This window comes from Mesoplodon mirus (genome assembly GCF_964341445.2).
Source record: "Mesoplodon mirus genome assembly, chromosome: 9".
NCBI classification, from domain to species: Eukaryota; Metazoa; Chordata; class Mammalia; order Artiodactyla; family Ziphiidae; genus Mesoplodon; species Mesoplodon mirus.
Window position 1 is genome coordinate 17,054,234 of NC_138985.1, and position 21,317 is coordinate 17,075,550.

Consider the following 21,317-nt stretch of genomic DNA (forward strand, 5'->3'; position numbering starts at 1 on the left):
AGGGTGATGGTTGCCTCATAGAATGAGTTTGGGAGTGTTCCTTCCTCTGCTATTTTTTGGAAGAGTTTAAGAAGGATGGGTGTTAGCTCTTCTCTAAATGTTTGATAGAATTCACCTGTGAAGCCATCTGGCCCTGGCCTTTTGTTTGTTGGAAAATTTTTAATTACAGTTTCAATTTCATTACTTGTGATCGGTGTGTTGATATTTTCTAATTCTTCCCGGTTTGGTCTTGGAAAATTGTACCTTTCCAAGAATTTTTCCATTTCTTCCTGGTTGTCCATTTTATTGGCATATAGTTGTCTAGAGTAGTCTCTTATAATCCTTTGTATTTCTGTGGTGTCAGTTGTGATTTCTCCTTTTTCATTTCTAATTTTATTGATTTGTATCCTCTCCCTTTTTTTCTTCACAAGTCTTGCTAAAGGTTTATCAATTTTGTTTATCTTTTCAAAGAACCAACTTTTAGTTTTATTGGTGTTTGCTATTGTTTTCTTCATTTCTATTTCATTTATTTCTGCTCTGATCTTTATGATTTCTTTCCTTCTACTGACTTTGGGTTTTCTTTGTTCTTCTTTCACTAGTTGCTTTCGGTGTAAGGTTAGATTGTTTATTTGAGATTTTTCTTGTTTCTAAGGTGAGATTGGATTGCTATAAACTTCCCTCTTAGAACTGCTTTTGCTACGTCCCATAGGTTTTGGTTCATTCTGTTTTCATTGTCATTTGTTTCTATGTATTTTTTTTTTATTTCTTTGATTTTTTCAGTGATATCTTGGTTATTTAGTAGCACACAATTTAGCCTCCATGTATCTGTGTTTTTTACAGTTTTTATCCTGTAATTGATTTCTAATCTCATAATGTTGTGGTCAGAAAAGATGCTTGATAAAATTTCAATTTTCTTAAATTTTCAGAGGCTTGATTTGTGACCCAAGATATGATGTATCCTGAAGAGTGTTCCATAGGCACTTGAGAAGAAAGTATATTCTGCCACTTTTGAGTGGAATATCCTATAAATATCAATTAAATCTTTCTGGTGTATTGTGTCATTTAAAGCTTGTGTTTCCTTATTTATTTTCCATTTGGATGATCTGTCCATTGGTGTAAGTGGGCTGTTAAAATCCCCTACTATTATTGCATTACTGTCAATTTCCCCTTTTATTGTTGTTATCATTTGCCTTATGTATTGCGGAGCTCCTATGTTGGATGCATAAATATTTATAATTGTTATATCTTCTTGGATTGATCCTTTGATCATTATGTAGTGTCCTTCCTTATCTCTTGTAACAGTCTTTATTTTAAAGTCTATTTTATCTGATAAGAGTATTGCTACTCCATCTTTCTTTTGATTTCCATTTGCATGGAATATCTTTTTCCATCCCTTCACTTTCAGACACATTCAAACTGAAAGTGAAGGTCTGAAGTGGGTCTCTTATAGACAGCATATATATGGGTCTTGTTTTTGTATCCATTCAGCCAGTCTGTGTCTTTTGGTTGGAGCATTTAATCCATTTACATTCAAGATTATTATCGACATATATGTTCCTATTACCATTTTCTTAATTGTTTGGGTTTGATTTTTGGCGTCTTTTTTCTCCTCGTGTTTCCCACCTAGAGAAGTTCCTTTAGCATTTGTTGTAAAGCTGGTTTGATGGTACTGAATTCTCTTAGCTTTTGCTAGTCTGTAAAGCTTTTGATTTCTCAGTTGAATCCGAATGAGATCCTTGCTGGGTAGAGTAATCTTGGTTGTAGATTTTTCTCTTTCATCACTTTAAGTATATCCTGCCACTCCCTTCTGGCCTGCAGAGTTTGTGCTGAAAAATACACTGATAACCTTATGGGGATTCCTTTGTTTTTTATGTTTTGCTTTTCCCTTGCTGCTTTTTATATCTTTTCTTTGAATTTAGTTTTTGTTAGTTTGATTAATATGTGTCTCAGTGTGTTTCTCCTAGGGTTTATCCTGTATGGGACTCTGTGCTTTCTGGACTTGGGTGACTATTTCCTTTCCCATGTTAGGGAAGTTTTCCACTATAATCTCCTTGAATATTTTCTCAGACCCTTACTTTTTCTCTTCTTCTTCTGGGACTCCTATAATTCAAATGCTTGTGTGTTTACTGTTCTCCCAGAGGTCTCTGTGATTGTCTTTAATTCTTTTCATTCTTCTACCTTTATTCTGCTCCTTGGAAGTTATTTCCATCATTCCATCTTCCAGGTCACTTATTCGTTCTTCTGCCTCAGTTATTCTGTTATTGATTCCTTCTAGTGTATTTTTCATTTCAGTTATTGTGTTGTTCATCTCTGTTTGTTTGTTCTTCAGTTCTTCTAGGTCTTTGTTAAACATTTCTTGTATTTTCTCTATCTGTGCCTCCATTCCATTTCTAAGATTCTGAATCATTTTTACTATCATTACAGTGAATTCCTTTTTAGGTAGGTTGCTTATTTCCTCTTCATTTATTTGGTCTTATAGGTTTTTCCTTGCTCCTTCATCTGTGACATATTTTTTTGTTGTCTCTTTTTTTTTTTTTGATGGGTGGGATTGTGTTCCTGTTTTACTCGTTGTTTGGCCTGAGGCTTCCAGCACTGGAGTTTGTAGGCTGTTGGGTAGAGCTGGGTCTTAGTGCCAAGATGAGGACCTCCAGAAGACCTAACTCCAGTGAATATTCCCTGGGGTCTGAGGTTGTCTGTTATTCCAGTGGTTTGGATTCACAGCTCCCACTGCAGAAGCTCAGGTCTGACCCCGAGCTCATTAACTAAGATCCCACAAGCTGTGTGGGGAAGCAAAAAAAAAAAAAAAAAAGTAAAAAAGAGAAAAAGGAACAGAACAATAACAACAAAAAGTAAAAAATAAAGTAAGATTAGAAAACTAACAGATATGTTAGAAAAAATAAAATTATAGATGAAACAACACCCAGAAGGTAAAACAGAACCACAGTAGCAAAAAAAAGGAGGAAAAAAAAAACCCAGAAAAGGCATTGGCTGTGGGGAGTGGTGCTTAGGCAGGGGCGTAGTTTGGGTTGTGGGTGGGCCTATGCTTAGGACCCACAGGGCCAGAAAAGGCCCTGAGGGGGTGGGGCTTTGGCTCAATGCAGCAGAAAGGGCCCAGGAGTGCCTCTGGCCTTGGAGGGTGCAGGACCAGGTCCAAGACCCCAGCAGGCTCACTGGGCCCAAGTGGGTGGGGGAAAGACTAGGTGCATTACCCAAACATAAGGGCATTATACCAGAGGGTCCCTCCCCATTGGCCTCTCTTCTTCTTCTCCCCACCTTCCTCCTATGCCACTAGGACCCACGTGGCCGGAGGGGGCCCCAGAAGGCAGGGTACCAGAGCCAGAAGCCCAACAGGCTTCCCAAGGCTGAGTGGGCTGGGGAAACACTTGCAGTGCTTCCCCTGATCCCCTGGTCCTGGAGGGTCCCCCCCCATCAGCCTCTCCTCATCTTCTCCCCTCCTCCCTCCCTCCTATGCCAGTAGGACCCCTACAGCTGGTGGGGGCCCTGGAGAACTGAGAAACAGGCCCGGGAGCCTAGCACGCTTCCCAGGGCCCATGTGGGTGGAGGAAATGCCCTCTGCGCCTCCCCTGATCTTCTGATCCTTGAGGTCCCTTCCCCTTCTGCCTCTCCTCTTCTCCCCCTGCCTCCCTCCTACACTCCAGGACCAACACGGCCCAGAGGGGGCCCCGGAGAATGGACGACCAGGCCCAGGAGCCCAGCAAGTTTCCCAGGGCCTGAGTGGGTAGGGTAAACACCTTCCACACCTCCCCAGATCCTCTGAGCCCCCTGAGGGTCCCTCCACGTGAGGGAACTCCTCCCCTCTCTAAGCCACCACTCAGTGGTGCTGGTCCTATCTGGCCTCCACTTCTCCTCCCCCCTCCACCCCACATCCTACCAGGTTGCTCGGGGGTTCCTCCATCTCCCAACTGTATGGGTCCCTCCCATACTGTTGATTGGCTGGATATAAAATCCTTAGTTCACTCTTTCTTTGAGGTTCCTTAAAATGCTGCTTCATTATTGTCTAGCTATGTGTGTTATTCCAGAGATGTGATATCAACTTGATTTTTTTTTTTTATTGTAAGGAACTTACCTTTTAGTTTTTCCTCTATAATTTAAGTCTAATGGCTAACTGATAGCTATTGTGTTGGATTTGACTGTTCTGGGACAATGTTCCAAGTACTTGGGCAGCCCTTTCAATATAGAAATATATGCAGTTATTTTATTTCTGGAAATTCTTCTGGATTATAGTTTTAAGTATTAGTTCTATTATTTTCATCTTTATGTATTCCAATTATACATATACTGGATTATCTTTGCCTGTGTTCTATATCGATGACTTCATTCTGATTCTTTTTTACTATTTGTTTATTTCATTTTGTTCTCTTGCCTATTGCCATGTCTTTCCTCAGTGGTCCTTATTATAATTCCAACTGAATTGATTCTCTCTTGGGTACCTTGTAATTTTAGTTTTAATTTCAAAGATTTTTTTTTTTAATTTATTTTCTCATTTTAGTCAACTCTTCTTACTATCTTTCTGTTCTTTGTCCATTTCTGAACTTTTAAATTTCTGATTCAAAATGTTTTATATTTATAAATGCTTGTTTGAAAATATCTTGAGATTTCATTACAGTTTTCTGTGTTTTGTTTATGCTTGAAGAAGGATAATAATTTTTTATTAGTCATATTGCTTTGACTCTCATTTCTGATTTCTTTTTTTTCTGATTTCTTATAATAACTTTATGAATAATATCTACTTTCTATTTATTTTTATTTTTTTCCTAAACTGGCAATAACAGTTTTGTATAAGCAAAAATAAAAGTTTGGTAGATTACTACATTCTTAGTCCATGAGCACCCTCTTCTGTTTATTTTGTGAAGTACTAATTTTTTTAGTAGATGATATATTTTTTTTGCAGAGGGAATAGTTTGTATGTCTTATGATCTTATGATTCTTTTTTTGTTTCTTCAGACACAACAGAAGTTGTGATTCTTACCTCATGATTCTTTCCTATCATAACCAAATTTCCATGGGCCATTTCCTCTTTCAACATCATTTCCCTCTTCTTCTTAAGAAGTGCCTTCCTAAGACTCCATCTCTCATTCTGCTCACTTTCAAACATCTTTTTTTTGGTTCCCCATTAGCTGTGTTCTGACCAACCATGTCTGTTAGCATTTTCCAATTCAGGACAGGACTTTACCTTTCTGAGGGTGATTTGTCTGTTCTTCTACCCCTGGGCTCCTTGCTCCCTCTCTTCTTTTCTGCACACTCTCCACCTGACTTTCTGATCTAGAATGGGCTCTTGAGCTGGTTCTGCTAGATTGGAGTGTTTATGTCTCTACCTACATATACCTTTTCAAGTGCATAGTATTTTCTTTCTCCTAATTATGTTGTAGATGTGGGTTATAGATGGTTTTACTGTTCTCTTAGTGGATATTTATGGTTTTCTGGCTAAGTGGAGAGGTTAAAATTTAGATATCAGCCTTTACATTAAAGGAGCCCAGCATGTTTCAATAAAGGATCTTAAGTGGATGATGATGATAAATAGATCAATAGATGGATTAATTTAGACTTACAGAAATTAAGAGGAAACTGGAGATGTATATTTGAAGTCCTAACGTATAGTTGTTTCCCAGATCTTTCATTATGGCCAGACCTTTCTCCAAAGCTCTAGGAATTTAAAAAACAAAACCAAACAACCAAAAGAAAACACCTACTAGATTCATCACTTTTTCACCTTCTAGTGTAGCTTGCAAACTTAAACCAAATATGACTCCTTCTGAATCTTTATCAGACAGCATCCTTTTTTTGTGTCATGCTTTTCTGCCACCACTTCTTGTCACCATCTCAAATATATTACTCTGTCATCTTTAAGTTAACATTGCAAAAGTTCACATTTATATTTGACAACCTTTTTTTCCAGGTAGAAAAGGGCCCCTGAATACCCAAAACATTATTGAGCACACATTTCTTTATATATCAATATCTGTCAGAAAAAGCTTATACATTTTCTACTCAAATTTGGTAAGATACATTAAGGAATAAATTTAGTTGGAATTTGTTTGTGCTATTGTATGTTTTATCAACAACAAGCCCTTGAAATTGTGGTCAATACTTTTAAAACCCATTATAATACTGGGGTAATGAAATACTCAGGCTGAATCCACATGGTAACATGAATTAAATGCCAGTGTTGTAAAATACAGATCAGCTAGTTCTCCTTTCCACTGTAAAAAATAGTAAAACTCCTATACCCAGGCCCATGAATGAAGACTTCTTAGCCTATATTTCCATGATATCAACTGGGTTTGTGCTCTTGCATGTAGACACTCTCTGAGGAAGATGAAAAAGAACATACAGGAACAATTTTTATTTTCAATTTTAGGTTCTAAAATTTGTTGTTTTGTTTGATTGTTTATTTTTGTGACTGAATGGAATAAAATTCTCTGGTAAATAGGAGCAAATTTGAGTCCTGACACACAGAGAAAGGTCTGGAAGTATACACTCAACTCTATCTTTATGTAGGGAAATGGGACTGTGATTAACATATCATTCTTTTATGGATTTTGTTAAAAACACGAATGAATTCAGAATTTACTTTTATAATTATACTCCTTGGGAGCAAAAGTTAAATGACTTTTCCAGGGAAATTTAGTTATACTTCCCAATTCATATACCATGTATACAGCAAAAATCTAATAAAAATTGTAGGAAAAGATTTTAATATGGGTAGTAGCTATCACTATATTGCATATTATTTCTACCTAGGGAACTTTTATATGTTTCTTATGTTCTCTTGTGATGTCATCACCTCTAAAGCACAATAGCAAGAGACTCAATTTTTTTAAGAAAGCAAGTCCAAATAAAATAACATAGGATTGAAGGAAATGGTCCCCCATTCTGGTCCCTGTTCCTGTCTCCAAAATCTTAGTACTTAGTAAGCTTTCTAAATTGGTCCACCTTCCTGGCTTTTTAAGCTGCCCACCAGGATGGGCCTTCACACAACTTTTATGAACTAATGTAACCCATGCTATGACCCATACAAGATGCTGCCCCCCAGGAAAGGAACAAAACCAGACTCCAAATTTTGAACTCATATTACTGAATTTGTATTTCTAGGATTCAAGATGCAGTAACACTTGAACATGGCATTTACTTAGTTTTTCCAGTGAGCAGAAAGATAGGCAACAGGAAAAAAAAAAAAAAAAAGGTAATATAGCAAAATTAAAAGTTACTTTCTTGGAAATATCTATTAAAAGTCAACATAATATAAAAGAAGACTAAAAATGCAGAAATCCTACATTCTCATTTTGTTTAAAAATTTAACACTATCCAAATTAATTCAGTGTTATATATATCTGATTGAATATTAATAAAGTGTGAGTAGAAGTCATCTAATCAATAGTGAGAGTTGGTGAAGTAGCTTTTTTCAGTTTTTTTCATTTTGAAATTATTTTAGGTTTCAGAAAAATTACAAAAATAGTACAAAGCGTTTCTACATACCTTTCACCTCACTTCCCCTAATATTAACATCTTTCATAGCACAATTATTGATGTCAGGAAATTAACATTCATGTAGACTAGTAGCTAATCTACAAGTCTTATTTGGCTTTTACCAGTTGTCTCACTAATGTCCTTTTTCTGGTCCAGGACCTAATCCAGATCCCACCCTGCATTTACTCTTCGTGTCTCCACGGTCTCTTCTACACACTGTGACGATACCTCAGTCAGTCTTTCTATATCATGACCTTGACACTTTTGAAGAGTACTGGCCAGTTATTTTCTAGAATGTTCCTCCATTTGTGTTTACCAAATGTGGCAAAAAATGGGGCACAGCCCCCAGCCATACCTGATTATTATGTGAGTGGGCTCTTGACCTGAGGACAGCCATTACAGTGATCTGCCGGGCTAAGTAACTTGGATCTATTTTGAAGAAAACGAACTGGATTAATGAATTAGGGTGGATGCAGGGGAGGAGGCTGGGTACAGAATTGGGAAACTCAGAGATCAAAGTAGTGAGATAGTGTATCTTAGGTTCCTTATAGCTTTTCAGTATTTGGGTCCCATTTCCATAAGGAATACTATCCTTGGATTCTACAAGTTTCCCAGCTGTAGCCTGAAAAATGTTTTGTTTTTTTTTTTGAGCTAATAAAGGAGTCCCAGTTTTCTGCAACAAAAATGGACCTAACAAATAAATAAGAATTGGACAGAGCGAATAAATAGAAAGAAGAGCATGGTGACTGTGGCGGAATCCAGGCTGAACTAGATGCCTCTTTAATTTTTGATTCTATTGAAGTTTTACGAAGCTTACATGACTAACTGCAAATTAACCTAGACATTTTCACAGACTTTTGCAGAGTGGATCACTATAGGAATATCTAATCACTGAATTTTCCCCATGGTTCCATGGCCTGAAGAAAATCTCAATTACAGCATTAACCTTGCTGACCTCAAGTGTTTATTTTTCTCTGTTGCATAGTATAGGTTATGCTTTCATTAGTGTGACCTTAATCCTCTGCAAATTTGTTAGGTATTATTGAATACAGTATGCTAAATAACCCAGGACCCAAGAGTTCCAAGCTGCATACTTGCTTGGTTGGGCAAATAGTACAAAATTGGAAATTCTTTTTTCTCGTTTGTTAGCTTAATTTTAAAAAGAAGCAATTGGTTTTTAAAAACAAATTAAAGTCCAGATAGCTGATTTTTCACAGTGAAAGATGGTTCTTAACTGTCTTAATTTTTCATCATGTAGATGTATACTCTTCAGTTAATCTTAAGAATTTATTTTATGACTTGGCTTTTCATGAGTTAATAATCTTAAGAATTTATTTTATGACTTGGCTTTTCTTTGCCACTCAGGAAGAATGTCATTAACGGGAATACACACAAACACATGTCCACATATACATGCACATGCATACACACAAACATATATACATACACATACACATTCCTATATATGTTCACACACACACACACACACACACACACACACACCATTTTAAGCATTGGTTGTAGATTTTGATACCTATTCTGTCATAGTTACAAATGAACCAGTGTGTGTATTCTATTCCTTGTTTCTTGTAACATTCATCCATCAATCCCCTGCAGACCTTGTAAATGAAATGAATGACAGCTCTTTGTAACAGGTTAGAGCTACAGTGTATCATTTTGTCTCAAATTGTGAGTCAAGGACCACTTAATAGTTCATCTTAAAGTATAAATATTTATAATATATAATTTTGTTTAGGCATGAATTAATAGTTTATTTTGGAAATATGAAATAAGCAAACAAACTATGTTAATATCTTATGAAAAGCAAATCAGATTCCCCCTAAATTCTGATGGACACTTCATGATGGCAGATGGGAAAGAATGCCAATGAATTGTTTCCAGAACCTTTGGCACTGTAAATCCACAAAGATAAAGAATCAATGAACTGTATACTTCGGAGATACATTGCTTAGCATTAATAATTCACTCAAAAAAGAGCCAAAGATAAGGAATAAGTGAAGGTATAGATTACACTGTAAAAGATAATTTTTTCAATTTGACCATGAAATGCTTCCATTTGGCAGTGCCATTAAGAAGTAAGACTAGTATTCATAAAACTAACCATGTTAGGCTTTTACTCTGAAAATTATTAAATATTGTTATTTTACATATTATTGTATTCATGGGGTGATATTAAACCTATTATATATATGAATCCATGTATTCAGCCATATTAATAATAAATATTCATAATAACAATTCTTGTCCTCTGTGTATTCTTTTACTTAAGCTACTTGTAAACGGCACTCAGTAGATGTTTGTCAAATGGATTTTTCTTTTTTATAGCCGAATTCTCCAATAGCTTGGGGAATTTGGTAAAGACCATCTGGATAGTTATTCTCATGATTTTAAATTAAGTATTGTTTATGCTGTATTAAGCAGAGTGCCTAAATTGATACCTGAATTGGCTAAGGTCTCTGGAACCAAAGTATAGGGTTTTTAAATCCTGAGTTGTTGTATGGATAAAATGAGTTAGTACATGGAAAATCCATCAGTACCTGGACCATAGTAAATACTCAGTAATATTCTTATTATCATTTTGACAGAAAAATTTCTTAAGATGCTTCACAATTTGATGTTGTATATTTATTAATATATGACTCATCCAAAAATTATTAAACCAAGGCATAGCCTAGACTTTATAGTTTAAAAAAATAAATAAACTTGAAAAATTTCTTCAGTATTTAGGCTAAGCTCCAATGATAGAAGCCATAAAGGAAAACACTGAGAAATTTACCAATCAAAAATTAAAACAACTGTGTTGAAGAAAATGTTCAACAAAATTAAAATCTAAACAAACTCTTAAAAACATATATGCAACGTATGTAACAAAGGACTAATACTCTTAATAAGTAAAAAAAAAAAAAAAACCTCTTATGAATGGATTTAGAAAAACAAGAAATGTACAAAATAAAAAACAGTTGCCCAAGGATGAACAAATAAAAAATGTTGAAACTAACTAGAAATCCAAGAAAGGCAAATTAAAACAACTATGAGATACTATTTAAAAAATAAGTTTGTTGATTTTTAAAATAATGATATACAGTATTTTATCTGCATATCCAGAATTCAGAAGCTCTAAAAACTGCCTTTTATACTCATTTGGCAGCAAAAGGTAACCTGACCTGGACATGCTGGCAGACCAGTGCTAACTGACGTGAAGTGGTCCTTTTTTTGTGCCTCTTAGTGAGAATCACATGGTTTGGGCTGCTTAAATACTCATGGCTTTGATTATAAGGTGCTTTTTCAGACTCTGCTTGAGGTGTTATGGAACAGAATACGTTTGCCTCATGTTATCCTTCTAAAATCAGAAAAATTATGAATTTCAAAACCTCTCTGTCCCAAAAAGTTTTGGATAAGGAATTATGGACCTGTATTTAATTTGATGGTACAGAGAAACAAAGTCAATTCATAAACTCCCAGTGAAGTTATAAATTGGTTCTCTTTTGTGAGTGGATGGCAACAACTTGGATATAAATATAGGTATACATTTATCAAAAGCCATAAAAGGGTACATGCCCTTTAATCTGAAATTTTACCTCTAGGAATTTATCATGACTAAATTACTGGGAAAATGATGAAAGATTTAGGCTTTAGTAAGTCCAACACAGATGATATATAACTGGAAAGTCCCAAATGTTCAATAATAGAAGACTGGTGAGATTACACAGGCTCTGGCCACACCCCACACCACTACTGTCCACTTTAAAAGTGATATTTTGCAGTAACACTCATTCACATTGAAGATGCCCTTGATATTTTGTTAGGTAGAAATACTAGGCTGTAAAAATAATATGCACTATGTGATCTAGTGTCTTTAAAAATTATATACACACACACACACACACTTATCTCTGGATGGCAGGATTGCAGGTGATTCTAATTTTCTTTTATAACAGTGCTTATCTATGGTGAAAATGTGTTACTACTTATAAAAATAAAACTTTTAAGTGTCATTTAAACATATTACTTAGAGCATGTCAATATATCTTACTTAGATTTCAAGTTATATATGTATTATTAATGTATATGAGGAAAACTAGAATATTCTTCATATTTATAGGAGTTAATAATTATAAAGGCTTAGTGTATTTGGAAACAGTATCATAACACAAAGCCTGGTTTTCAAATAACACGTTTTTGCTTAAAGTAACTTTTATTGTATTGTTGATATTTTAACGTGTATTTATTAAAATTTGCTGTGGAGAATTGAAAATATGAACCATAGTGTCAAGGAAAGTGTGTTTAGAACTTTAGACTTTATACAAAAATATACCCAAAGAGTTTATTGGCAATATTCAAATTCTGACCCATGGAGAGAGAAAAGCAAGCTAACCATCTCGAATAGTGGGGTGTCAATTGAGAATGTATAATGTCTTTGTTTCAGTCATCAGAAACAATTTGCTATTCTCAGAAATATATTTTGAAAATAGGATCTTTATCCTGAAATGCTCCTTTTAACAATACAAATAAATGAGAAAGCTGTATGCTCTTTCAGGAAAGCAATTTGCCTTCTGTATTACCTTGAGTGGTGATAACGTGCCATTCTACTACTTGGCGTGGGATAAACAGATAGACCCAGCAGTATATCTGCAGAGAAGAGAGTTCTGTGTTTTAAGTGCCAATTTTCAAGTCAGTGCTTCTTACAGTCCCTACAATATGCATTTGAAATTTGGTGCTGACTCTGAATGCTTTATTCCACTTTAGTAGACTATTTCTGCAATCCACGAACAATTAAATTATATTACTTTTTATTAGAAATACTGTTATCTGTTACTTACTGAAAGAAATAACTCTTTATTTTTCAGAGCTTCCATATGGCTGGGAAAAAATCGATGATCCCATATATGGCACTTATTATGTTGAGTAAGTCTCTAAGTTTGATATTAACTTGTTATTAATGTGTTGTGAAATTGTGTTAGTATTTCATTTATTGAGCTTGTGTGGCTAACAGTCCCTTTATTCCTTTGTCGTCTTACTTTGAAGTACCCACAAAGACTCTAGCAGCACTAGCTAGCTTTCTCTTGCTCTCCAGCTGGCTAATTTGTCATTCCTTTCCTTTGACTCATGATTCTAAAACACCAGTTGGAAAAAATGTGTTTTACACTGTCCTCTAAATGAGTGATAATTAAAGACATCAAAGGAAATGCCCTTCATTTTGAAATCAAAATGTTGGGAGCTGACTAGTTGTGTAAAAGAGATACTCCATTAAACCAGATTTCAGAGTCAATTAAATGAAGCAACCGTACTTTCCAGATGAGGGATGAAATAAAATTAAGATTTTTTTTCTCTTTTAAGGCCTCATTTTAAATCAAGAGTATATTTTGTAGATTGGACTTTTATGTTATCTATTGGAGGTTTCATTACCTTAATGTATGTATCTTAGCATAATATGATACATATTATGCATCCTTTTATTCAGGATAAAGCCCCTATTAGGGATTCAGTTATATACACATTTTTTTCCTTAGGAAAATCAAATAGTATTCATAATTTTCAAAAGTTAAATACGTGACTTACTTTTCCAGAACCCCTCTTCTGATAGAGAAATTTTTATTTTTTATCTATTGTGTCACGTTGTTAATGTTATTTGGGTGAATAACAAAACCAGATAACCAAGAAATGCAGAGGCTGAAAAACTCCCCTTCAAGATCTAACTCTGTTTTCTCCAATCATATTGTTTAGCAATAATAATCTAGATGGTAGAGGATTACAGACTAATGGCATTATTGCTAAATTGTTTTTGTAGTAAATTGTTCAAATTGTTCCTGAGCTTTTACGAAGTGTCAAGCCCTTCTCTGCACTGGGGAGGTGCTGATGAGGACGACCCGTGTGCTCCCTGCCCTTGGGCATCTCCTTCATGAGCACTTGTCTTGAATAGTTTGACCCACCATCTTCATCTGGAAAAGCCCCAGTTTTGGCACCACAGTCAGTCATTTCCAGTGAAGGTGAATTCACTTCCTTTGCCAAATGCAATTGTCTAACATAGTATCTAATTCTCTAACATCATGTAGATACTCAATAGATGCAAAAATTAAGATATGTACATGGAGGTATCACTAATTGCAAAAATAAAGGGAAATCACTTGTAAATAGTTATAAGGCTCCTTATAGTTATAAGATTTTCAATAAGTGCTACCTTCTCTTAATTTGTTGAATTAGACTGTCCCTTGCCTAAACCTATTACATCTGAAATCCAAGATATTTCCATGTAAGGAAAGAGAATGGAGGTATGTGACATACCAGATCTCATCTTTAATACACTTCCTTGCAGAATTCATTAAACAAGAACCTTCTCCTAAGTTTAGATATTTGCAAGCTCAATAAAGAGCCAGATAACAAATATTTTAGGGGGCCAAATGTCCTCTGTCACAACTGTTCAACTCTGCTGTTGTAGCTTGAAAGCAACCATAGGCGACACTTAAATGAATGGATGTAGTATGTTCCAGCAAAACTGTATTAACAAAAACAGGCAGCTGGCCAAACTTGGCATGCAGAACATGGTTTGCTGACCCTTGCCCTGTTCGAAATCTTCAGATTCTTCTTCCATGTCCTCAAGTGCTTTCCAATGTGAGAAACAGTATTTAAGTCAAACCTTCTTTCTCTGTCTAACTATCACAGAGGTGAGAGACCCACATGACCGAAAGCAATGCTTCCTACCTTCTTGATCATTGAGGCGTGTGTTCTTCAAGTAAAGATCTGCTGCTGGTAGTTAATTATTGAATTGGACATTAGCTATAAGCCTAAAAGAAAATGGTCCTCATTATCATTACATTTCACATGGTTTACTTTGTACTTGTTTTTACTTAAATTACACTTCTTTCTACATTTCTCCACTTCATTTTTCATGTATCATCACCATAGTCAGAAAATTATTCATAATTTAGTCAGTTATGTCTTATATAATTAGATCAGACTAACACATTTAATAGTTTTAGATTTCAAGTGATTGTGAGGTCTTAGATACAGGTTATAGTGAGTAAATAGTTTAACTTCCTTCAGACTGCATCCAGTTCTACTATTTGTCATGGCTTTTCCCCCATTACATGATTCCATAAGGTATACCAATAGCAATAGTTAGGTGTGTGTGTGTATCAGACCAATCAAAATATTGAGACAGATAATCCATACCTCCAGATAATTTTAAGTAGAACTATATGCCAATATTTCTTAGAAACTTCTTTTGGAAGAAAATAATTAAAATACCTCAACTTGTAAACATTGTATGTTTACATTATATAATGGGCTCTCTGTAGAGCTATCATTTTTGGTGTTTAATTACATACCAAATTACACAATTAGAGATCTGGTTACAAAATACGAAAAACATTCCACCTTCCTGCCAAGTGACAAAAAAGCCTATGCAGGGACACTGGAGGTCTAACTAGCAGTCAGTTGCTCTTCAGACAGATCAACAACTGGGAGAAGAAGTTGTGGAGTGGGCTGTCTATCATCAGCAGGGCACGTCAGGTTGAAATCAGCCTTGTGCCTCTGGCACAGTTGCACAAACACTCATTCCTGCCAGCCTCAGACAAGCAGGTAGGATTTCAGCAGTCAAGAGCAGGAAAGTGTCTGTACAACTTGAAACTGGAAAACCCGGATTGGATAATTTTTGACCACTATTGGTGGCTTTACTGTGCCATAATTCTGTCCTGGGCAAATGCAATTTTAAGATTATAGGTTTAATATATTTAAAACTCAGAAAAATTATCATCATAATCATATAAGTATCATATCATCAAAATAGTTAACATCTACTGAGGGCTTGGTATGTGCCATGAAGCGGGCTAAGACCTCAACAGTCTTTAGCACATTTATAATCCTCTGTATAGTGTAATGAGGTAAATTGTCTTAAGTTGACAGATGGGGAGACTCTGGCTGAAGAAGTTGAGTAACTTACCCAGCATCACACATTATTGAGAGGAATGGGCCCAGGCACTGTGACTGCAGAGCCCAGGCTCCAAACTCTTGCTCGAAATGCATCCCATAAATGTAGTGTTCATGATCCTCACATGATGGTCTGAACAAGCTTCTGGGACTCATCACTGGAGAAGAATAAGGGGTCCCCAGAGAACATCTCCCCCCTGGCTGCACTCTAGTAGTGTCCCAGGAGGGTTCCGACAGTGGGAGCCGTGCTGCGCACAGCCCCATCAGGCTGGCTTCTAACTCACTCATTCTGAGCCACCGGCTCCATTACCCATGACCTGAGAGCGGCCCTGCACACCGCGGCCCCCAAGAGTAAGACTAGCAAGTCCTGAATGAAGAGGAGTCCATATTTTGTGGGTCTCAATATGGGATGTTGCCCCTCGTTTGGAGCTATAGAGACAGCCACGCAGGTCTGTATTTTAGAGAACAGTGAACCATACTCAACATCTTTCCTTATTTCATCTGCAGACAGGACAGACAGACCACATTTCTGGTCAATGCAGACCCAGAAAGAGGTTAACCCTAGTTTTCCTGACACTAAATCCTTGATAGTACAGCACTTAGCAATGTATTAAAAAGTCCTAAAGTTGCTAACTAGAAATGTAACTGTCACTGTTCATAAAGAAAGGGAAATTTCTTTAATGAAGAAAGTGCAAAATGTAGAGTTGAACAGCTGTGACTTTTGTACAAATGTGTTTTTCTCTCCTCTTTTGTGAAATTATGTCTGCTGGGTTACATTTTGGTTTCAATGGCAGTTATACAATTTGCTTAACTAGCTAGCCCAGAAGACACAATTTCCTGGAACAGCTTTCATGCAAAGCTGCCTTTGCTGGCGCAGACGGAGAAGCAAACCATACAACTACGGTGAAAATAATAGTGGAGACTGACAGATGTGATTTTCATGGAAAGGTTTTACAAGTTTTCATGTGATGTCACGCATCTGCTCCTATGAAATGTTACTTGTGTGCAGTTCCAGAAAGTATGAAAGATACTGTATAATATCTCCAATATAACATTAAATGTGAAAGGAAAATTGCATTCATTTCATGGTTAATGATGAGTACTTGTCATGATGTAGCAAGTTGGAAAGTGGTTAGAGAGGACTTTAACTCAATCGCATATCTTAAGAATGTTTCTCTCCTTCATGCCTTTGAGTAGTTTTCTAAATATTCTCAGAAAACGCTTTCTAACTTCAGAATTTTTGAAAAGTCAGCATAAATGTAAAACATTTCCAAGTAGAAATCAACATAAAAGAACACCTTTTAAAATCTTGCTTGTTCTTAGAGAATTTTTTTTCTATATTGAAAGTTAATTTCTCAAACTTTCAACTTTTTCTTCAATCTTCAAAAACTAACATACTGTTTTGCTGCTTTTAAACAGCTGTTTAACAAAGAAATCCTTTCCCCAGCTTAACAGATCTGTGTAATAGAACACTGAAGTGCACTGCTGATGAATTGGCTCAGTGGTGTTCTAATCTAAAGTGAGCTCTAAATTTTGTCAGTAGCATCTGGTCATGTCAATTATTATCACTTAGTGGCCAAGAGTATGGGCTGCAGTGTTTCACAGTATGCCAGCCCTGCAGCTTCCTAGCTGTGAGACCTTGAGTAGACAGATTATGGAGAAGGAGGAAGTGGAGGAGGATGAGGACGAGGACCAGAGAGAAGGGAGAAAGGAGAGAGGGGAGGGGAGAGGAAGAACTTTTATTGTGCACCTACTACGTGCCCAGCAGTATTCTAAGTGCTTTACATATACTAACTCATTTAATCCTCACAAAACAAAACAAAACAAACAAAAACAACAACAACTATGAAGTCTGTGTTACTATCCCCATTTTATAGATAAGGAAACTGAGACACAGGTATTTTTACAAGTACTGAATAATAAAGCCAGAATTTGAATCTAGGCAGTCTCATCACACAGCTGGTGTTTAGCACTTAACACAGGTATGTAGGAAGTGCTCAACAAATGTTAGTTATATTTTATCATATGTATCCCAATGACATAGATAAGGACTCTCCTTCTGGCACTACTTGCTTTTCCAGTTCTTTCACGGTAAAATACACCCAAACAGTGAACACTTCTAAGGGAAATTATTTGATCTGTAAGAAACATATAACTTAATCTCACAGTTAGAGTGTGCCACATTGAATTAAAAAAATAGCATTTATTATCATTCTATAATCCCACTGAAAATGATGAAGCAAGGACCGCAGAGTGTGATGTTTCCATGGCTTCCAGAGGGGTTGAGGTTTCAGAGTAATTCCCGAAGAAGATATTTTTGTTGTAATTATCTCTGGTACATGCCATTTTATACAGCTGGGGAGTTGTGATGATAATAATAATGATAGTGATGTTTAAGGCACTATTTTAACTTTCAACTACTTTCACATCCATTGTCCCAGATGATGATCACAGCATTTACAAATGAGGGAACCAAATCTCTGAGGAGTTAAGTGAGTTCTCAATGGGCATATGGCTAGTAAGGATGCAGCTGTCTGATGCATGTAGAGCTAAGAAAGACCTTTTAGTAGAGTAGCTATGTTTTTACGCTATTATAAACTGTTTAATTTATAAAGTATTTCTCATATTTGTTAAACAAGTAGAAATAGGTTAATGAAAGGAATAAGGACATTGAAATAAATGTGGAGTTTTCTATTTCTAACCAAACTACAATTGGTTCTTTTTTGCTAAGTCATTACACTTAACTTTTTACCTCCTTCTGGCTGACCGAGGCCAAGATCATAGTATGTGGCATCACTCCTTGATTGCATGTCTGGAGAAGACAAGCAATCAAGCTTCATCGTGAGGGATCTCCTAGCTCAACATACATGCCCTTTACACTATGTTAGCATTTCCGATAGTTTGTAATTGGTAGTTGTTATTTACCCACTCTGTACTACTCACTTGTATTATATAAAGTTCAACTGGCTATTGATCTACTTTCTTTTTTTTTTTTTTTTTTTTTTTTTTGCGGTACACGGGCCTCTCACTGTTGTGGTCTCTCCCGTTGTGGAGCACAGGCTCCGGATGCACAGGCCCAGCGGCCATGGCTCATGGGCCCAACCGCTCCGTGGCACGTGGGATCTTCCCAGACCGGGGCACGAACCCGCGTCCCCTGCATCAGCAGGCGGACTCTCAACCACTGCGCCACCAGGGAAGCCCGATCTACTTTCTTAATACTACAGTTCAACCACAGATCAGTGGAAAAGCTTATGGCTTCCTTTTACTCTTTATGCCAGGGTCCCTCAAATATTTTTAAATTATGATTCTTTCAAATCAAAATGAAGTCTCATGCCCAATTTCCCTTCTCACCACTACCATCCAGTCAAGATCTGGATACATTCCCCTCATCAAGCCCTTACATGAGATTAGAGATCATTTTTCATGCTGTAAGATATTTCCCCATTGCTGATTCATTTTAATATGATCAACATTTATTTTGTATACCAGTTACCTTATCTTCCCCTGAAGGTCTTTTCAACTAAAGGTAAGAAAACTTGACTCTGTAATTGAATACACTTTTGTTAGCAACTGCTTATTCATAAACTACCTTATTTAGCAGATCTTCTGTTTCCAAATAAGAAATGTTTTAGTCACCCAGAAGTTTAAATAGGTTTAATTGCAAGTGGACTTTTATAGATAACGATAATTTATTCACTTTGACATCAGAGTTACATGTGGGTTTTTTTTACAATTCTAATAAATCATTTTTTGTCTTGAAGTCAATAATAAAAGACAAAAGAATTATTACTCCAGCGTCATCTTTCCTTTGAGAATGTGCTTGTGAAGAAAGATGAATGCAATGTAAACACTAATTTTTTTTTTTTGGTTTGTTTGTCTTTAAACCTTTTTTATCAATCTAGCAAATTAAATTGGGCTCTTGTTTAGGCACTTCTGGAGAGGTTAAGCACAGGCAAACAGCACAGGAGCACAACGGGTAGCACAGAGCAGGGGAACTCGGTGGTAGAGGCAGCAATGTCCCTGAGCCCTCGTCATCACAAGGAGAGACGGCAGGAATGGTCAGAACTGGAAACACCATTTTGTATACTCCCTCCTTCCACTCCATCTTTTTTATAGGACCATGAGAGCTCGAGACTGGCCATATGAAGGCAGGGAGGTCAGACTGCACTTAGACAATGTTGTTCAAAGGACTTTCAGACAGCCTGTTGAGAGGGATATGAGCAGGTGAATGTGGGGAGTGTCATTTCTGCACCGAGAGGTCCTAGGATGCTGTCAGACGTGCTGTCTCTCCTGCTGGAGGAGGGGACCACCTATTTCTATTCCATGTAGCTCATTGCTTGGCAATGCAGAGAAAGCTGCCACCGTCTTTCACTGGAGAATTCTGTTTGGCTCTTGCCAAGGCAATGTTATAATAAGAAGTAGATCACTGTCATCATTCTATAATTTGTGAAATAGTTAGCTTTTTTGGTTATTAATCTCTCTCTGGATTAAACATGCTAGGTTTCTTGGGAGTGAACTGCAAATTGTCTCATGCTGCCACTCTGTATCACCACATACTTTGGAGTCATCTCTTAGACTGAGACTAAGTTCTGAAGTGAACACATGAAGTGAAAAGTTGGATAGAGTCAAAATTATCCTAAAAACCCCTCAGGATCATGTTGTGTTGGAGACTAGCTACTCAAACAAAATGGCAGGGTTTTCCTTTAGTGTTGGAAAAGGATTCTTTCTGGAATTAAAGGGGTTGGCTGGCATTTATGTCTTTTCGATCTTTAATATATACAGAACTAGAATCACATTCAGCTCAGAGAGATGCTATCAGAAGGGTGAAGAAATTTAGTCAAACAGAGGAAGCAGTAGATTGATGTCATTCTTTGGCACTTTATTATGAATAAAACAGAAGATTGTCACCTTTAAGAGGTAAAATGTAATGCCCTCCTGCCCCACATGAGAACTATAATTTCATCTTTTTTAATATGCAAATAATGTTTTTCAAAATTGTCTTTGTGTCACAGACCATAATGTTAGTAATAGTTTGTCCTTTTTTGTATTCATGGTTTTGAATTTACAAAATTCAAAATTACACTTAACCTCACTGGCTTTTATCTGTTAAATGAGTGGTTTGGATTAGGTGATTGCTAAGGTTTCTTCTAGTTCAAGGAATATCCACTGCACCTTGTGTTAACAAGGATAAATTTGGCCATTTTTCTGTGTTATTCTTTTTTTTTTGGCTTTTCATCTGTTCTCTTTTTTTTTAATTTTTGAATTTTATTTTGTTTATTTATTTATACAGCAGGTTCTTATTAGTCACCAATTTTATACACATCAGTGTATACATGTCACCCCCAATCACCCAATTCATCACACCACCACCACCACCCCCCGCGGCTTTCCCCTTTGGTGTCCATACGTTTCTTCTCTACATCTGTGTCTCAATTTCTGCCCTGCAAACCAGTTCATCTCTACCATTTTCCTAGGTTCCACATATATGTATTAATATACGATATTTGTTTTTCTCTTTCTAACTTACTTCACTCTGTATGACAGTCTCTAGATCCATCCACGTCTCAACAAATGACCTAATTTTCTTCCTTTTTGTGGCTGAGTAATATTCCATTGTATATATGTACCACATCTTCTTTATCCATTCGTCTGTCGATGGGCATTTAGGTTGCTTCCATGACCTGGCTATCGTAAATAGTGCTGCAATGAACATTGAGGTGCCTGTGCCTTTTTGAATTATGGTTTTCTCTGGGTATATGCCCAGTAGTGGGATTGCTAGATCATATGGTAATTCTACTTTTAGTTTTTTAAGAAACCTCCATACTGTTCTCCATAGTGGCTGTATCAATTTACATTCCAACCAACAGTGCAAGAGGGTTCCCTTTTCTCCACACCCTCTCCAG

The 21,317-nt window shown here is 36.4% G+C and overlaps 1 protein-coding gene across 2 annotated transcripts in view; it reads left to right on the forward strand.

The window, feature by feature from the left end:
- MAGI2 (membrane associated guanylate kinase, WW and PDZ domain containing 2) overlaps window positions 1-21,317 on the forward strand; it is a gene marked incomplete at its 3' end in the record, with an annotated part of 1,305,599 nt that overhangs the window by 957,848 nt on the left and 326,434 nt on the right. For both annotated transcript variants that reach the window (XM_082632410.1, XM_082632411.1), the window contains exon 7: window positions 12,336-12,393. In XM_082632410.1, the coding sequence (XP_082488536.1) occupies window positions 12,336-12,393 (58 nt within the window). The remainder of the gene's footprint in view (window positions 1-12,335; window positions 12,394-21,317) is intronic.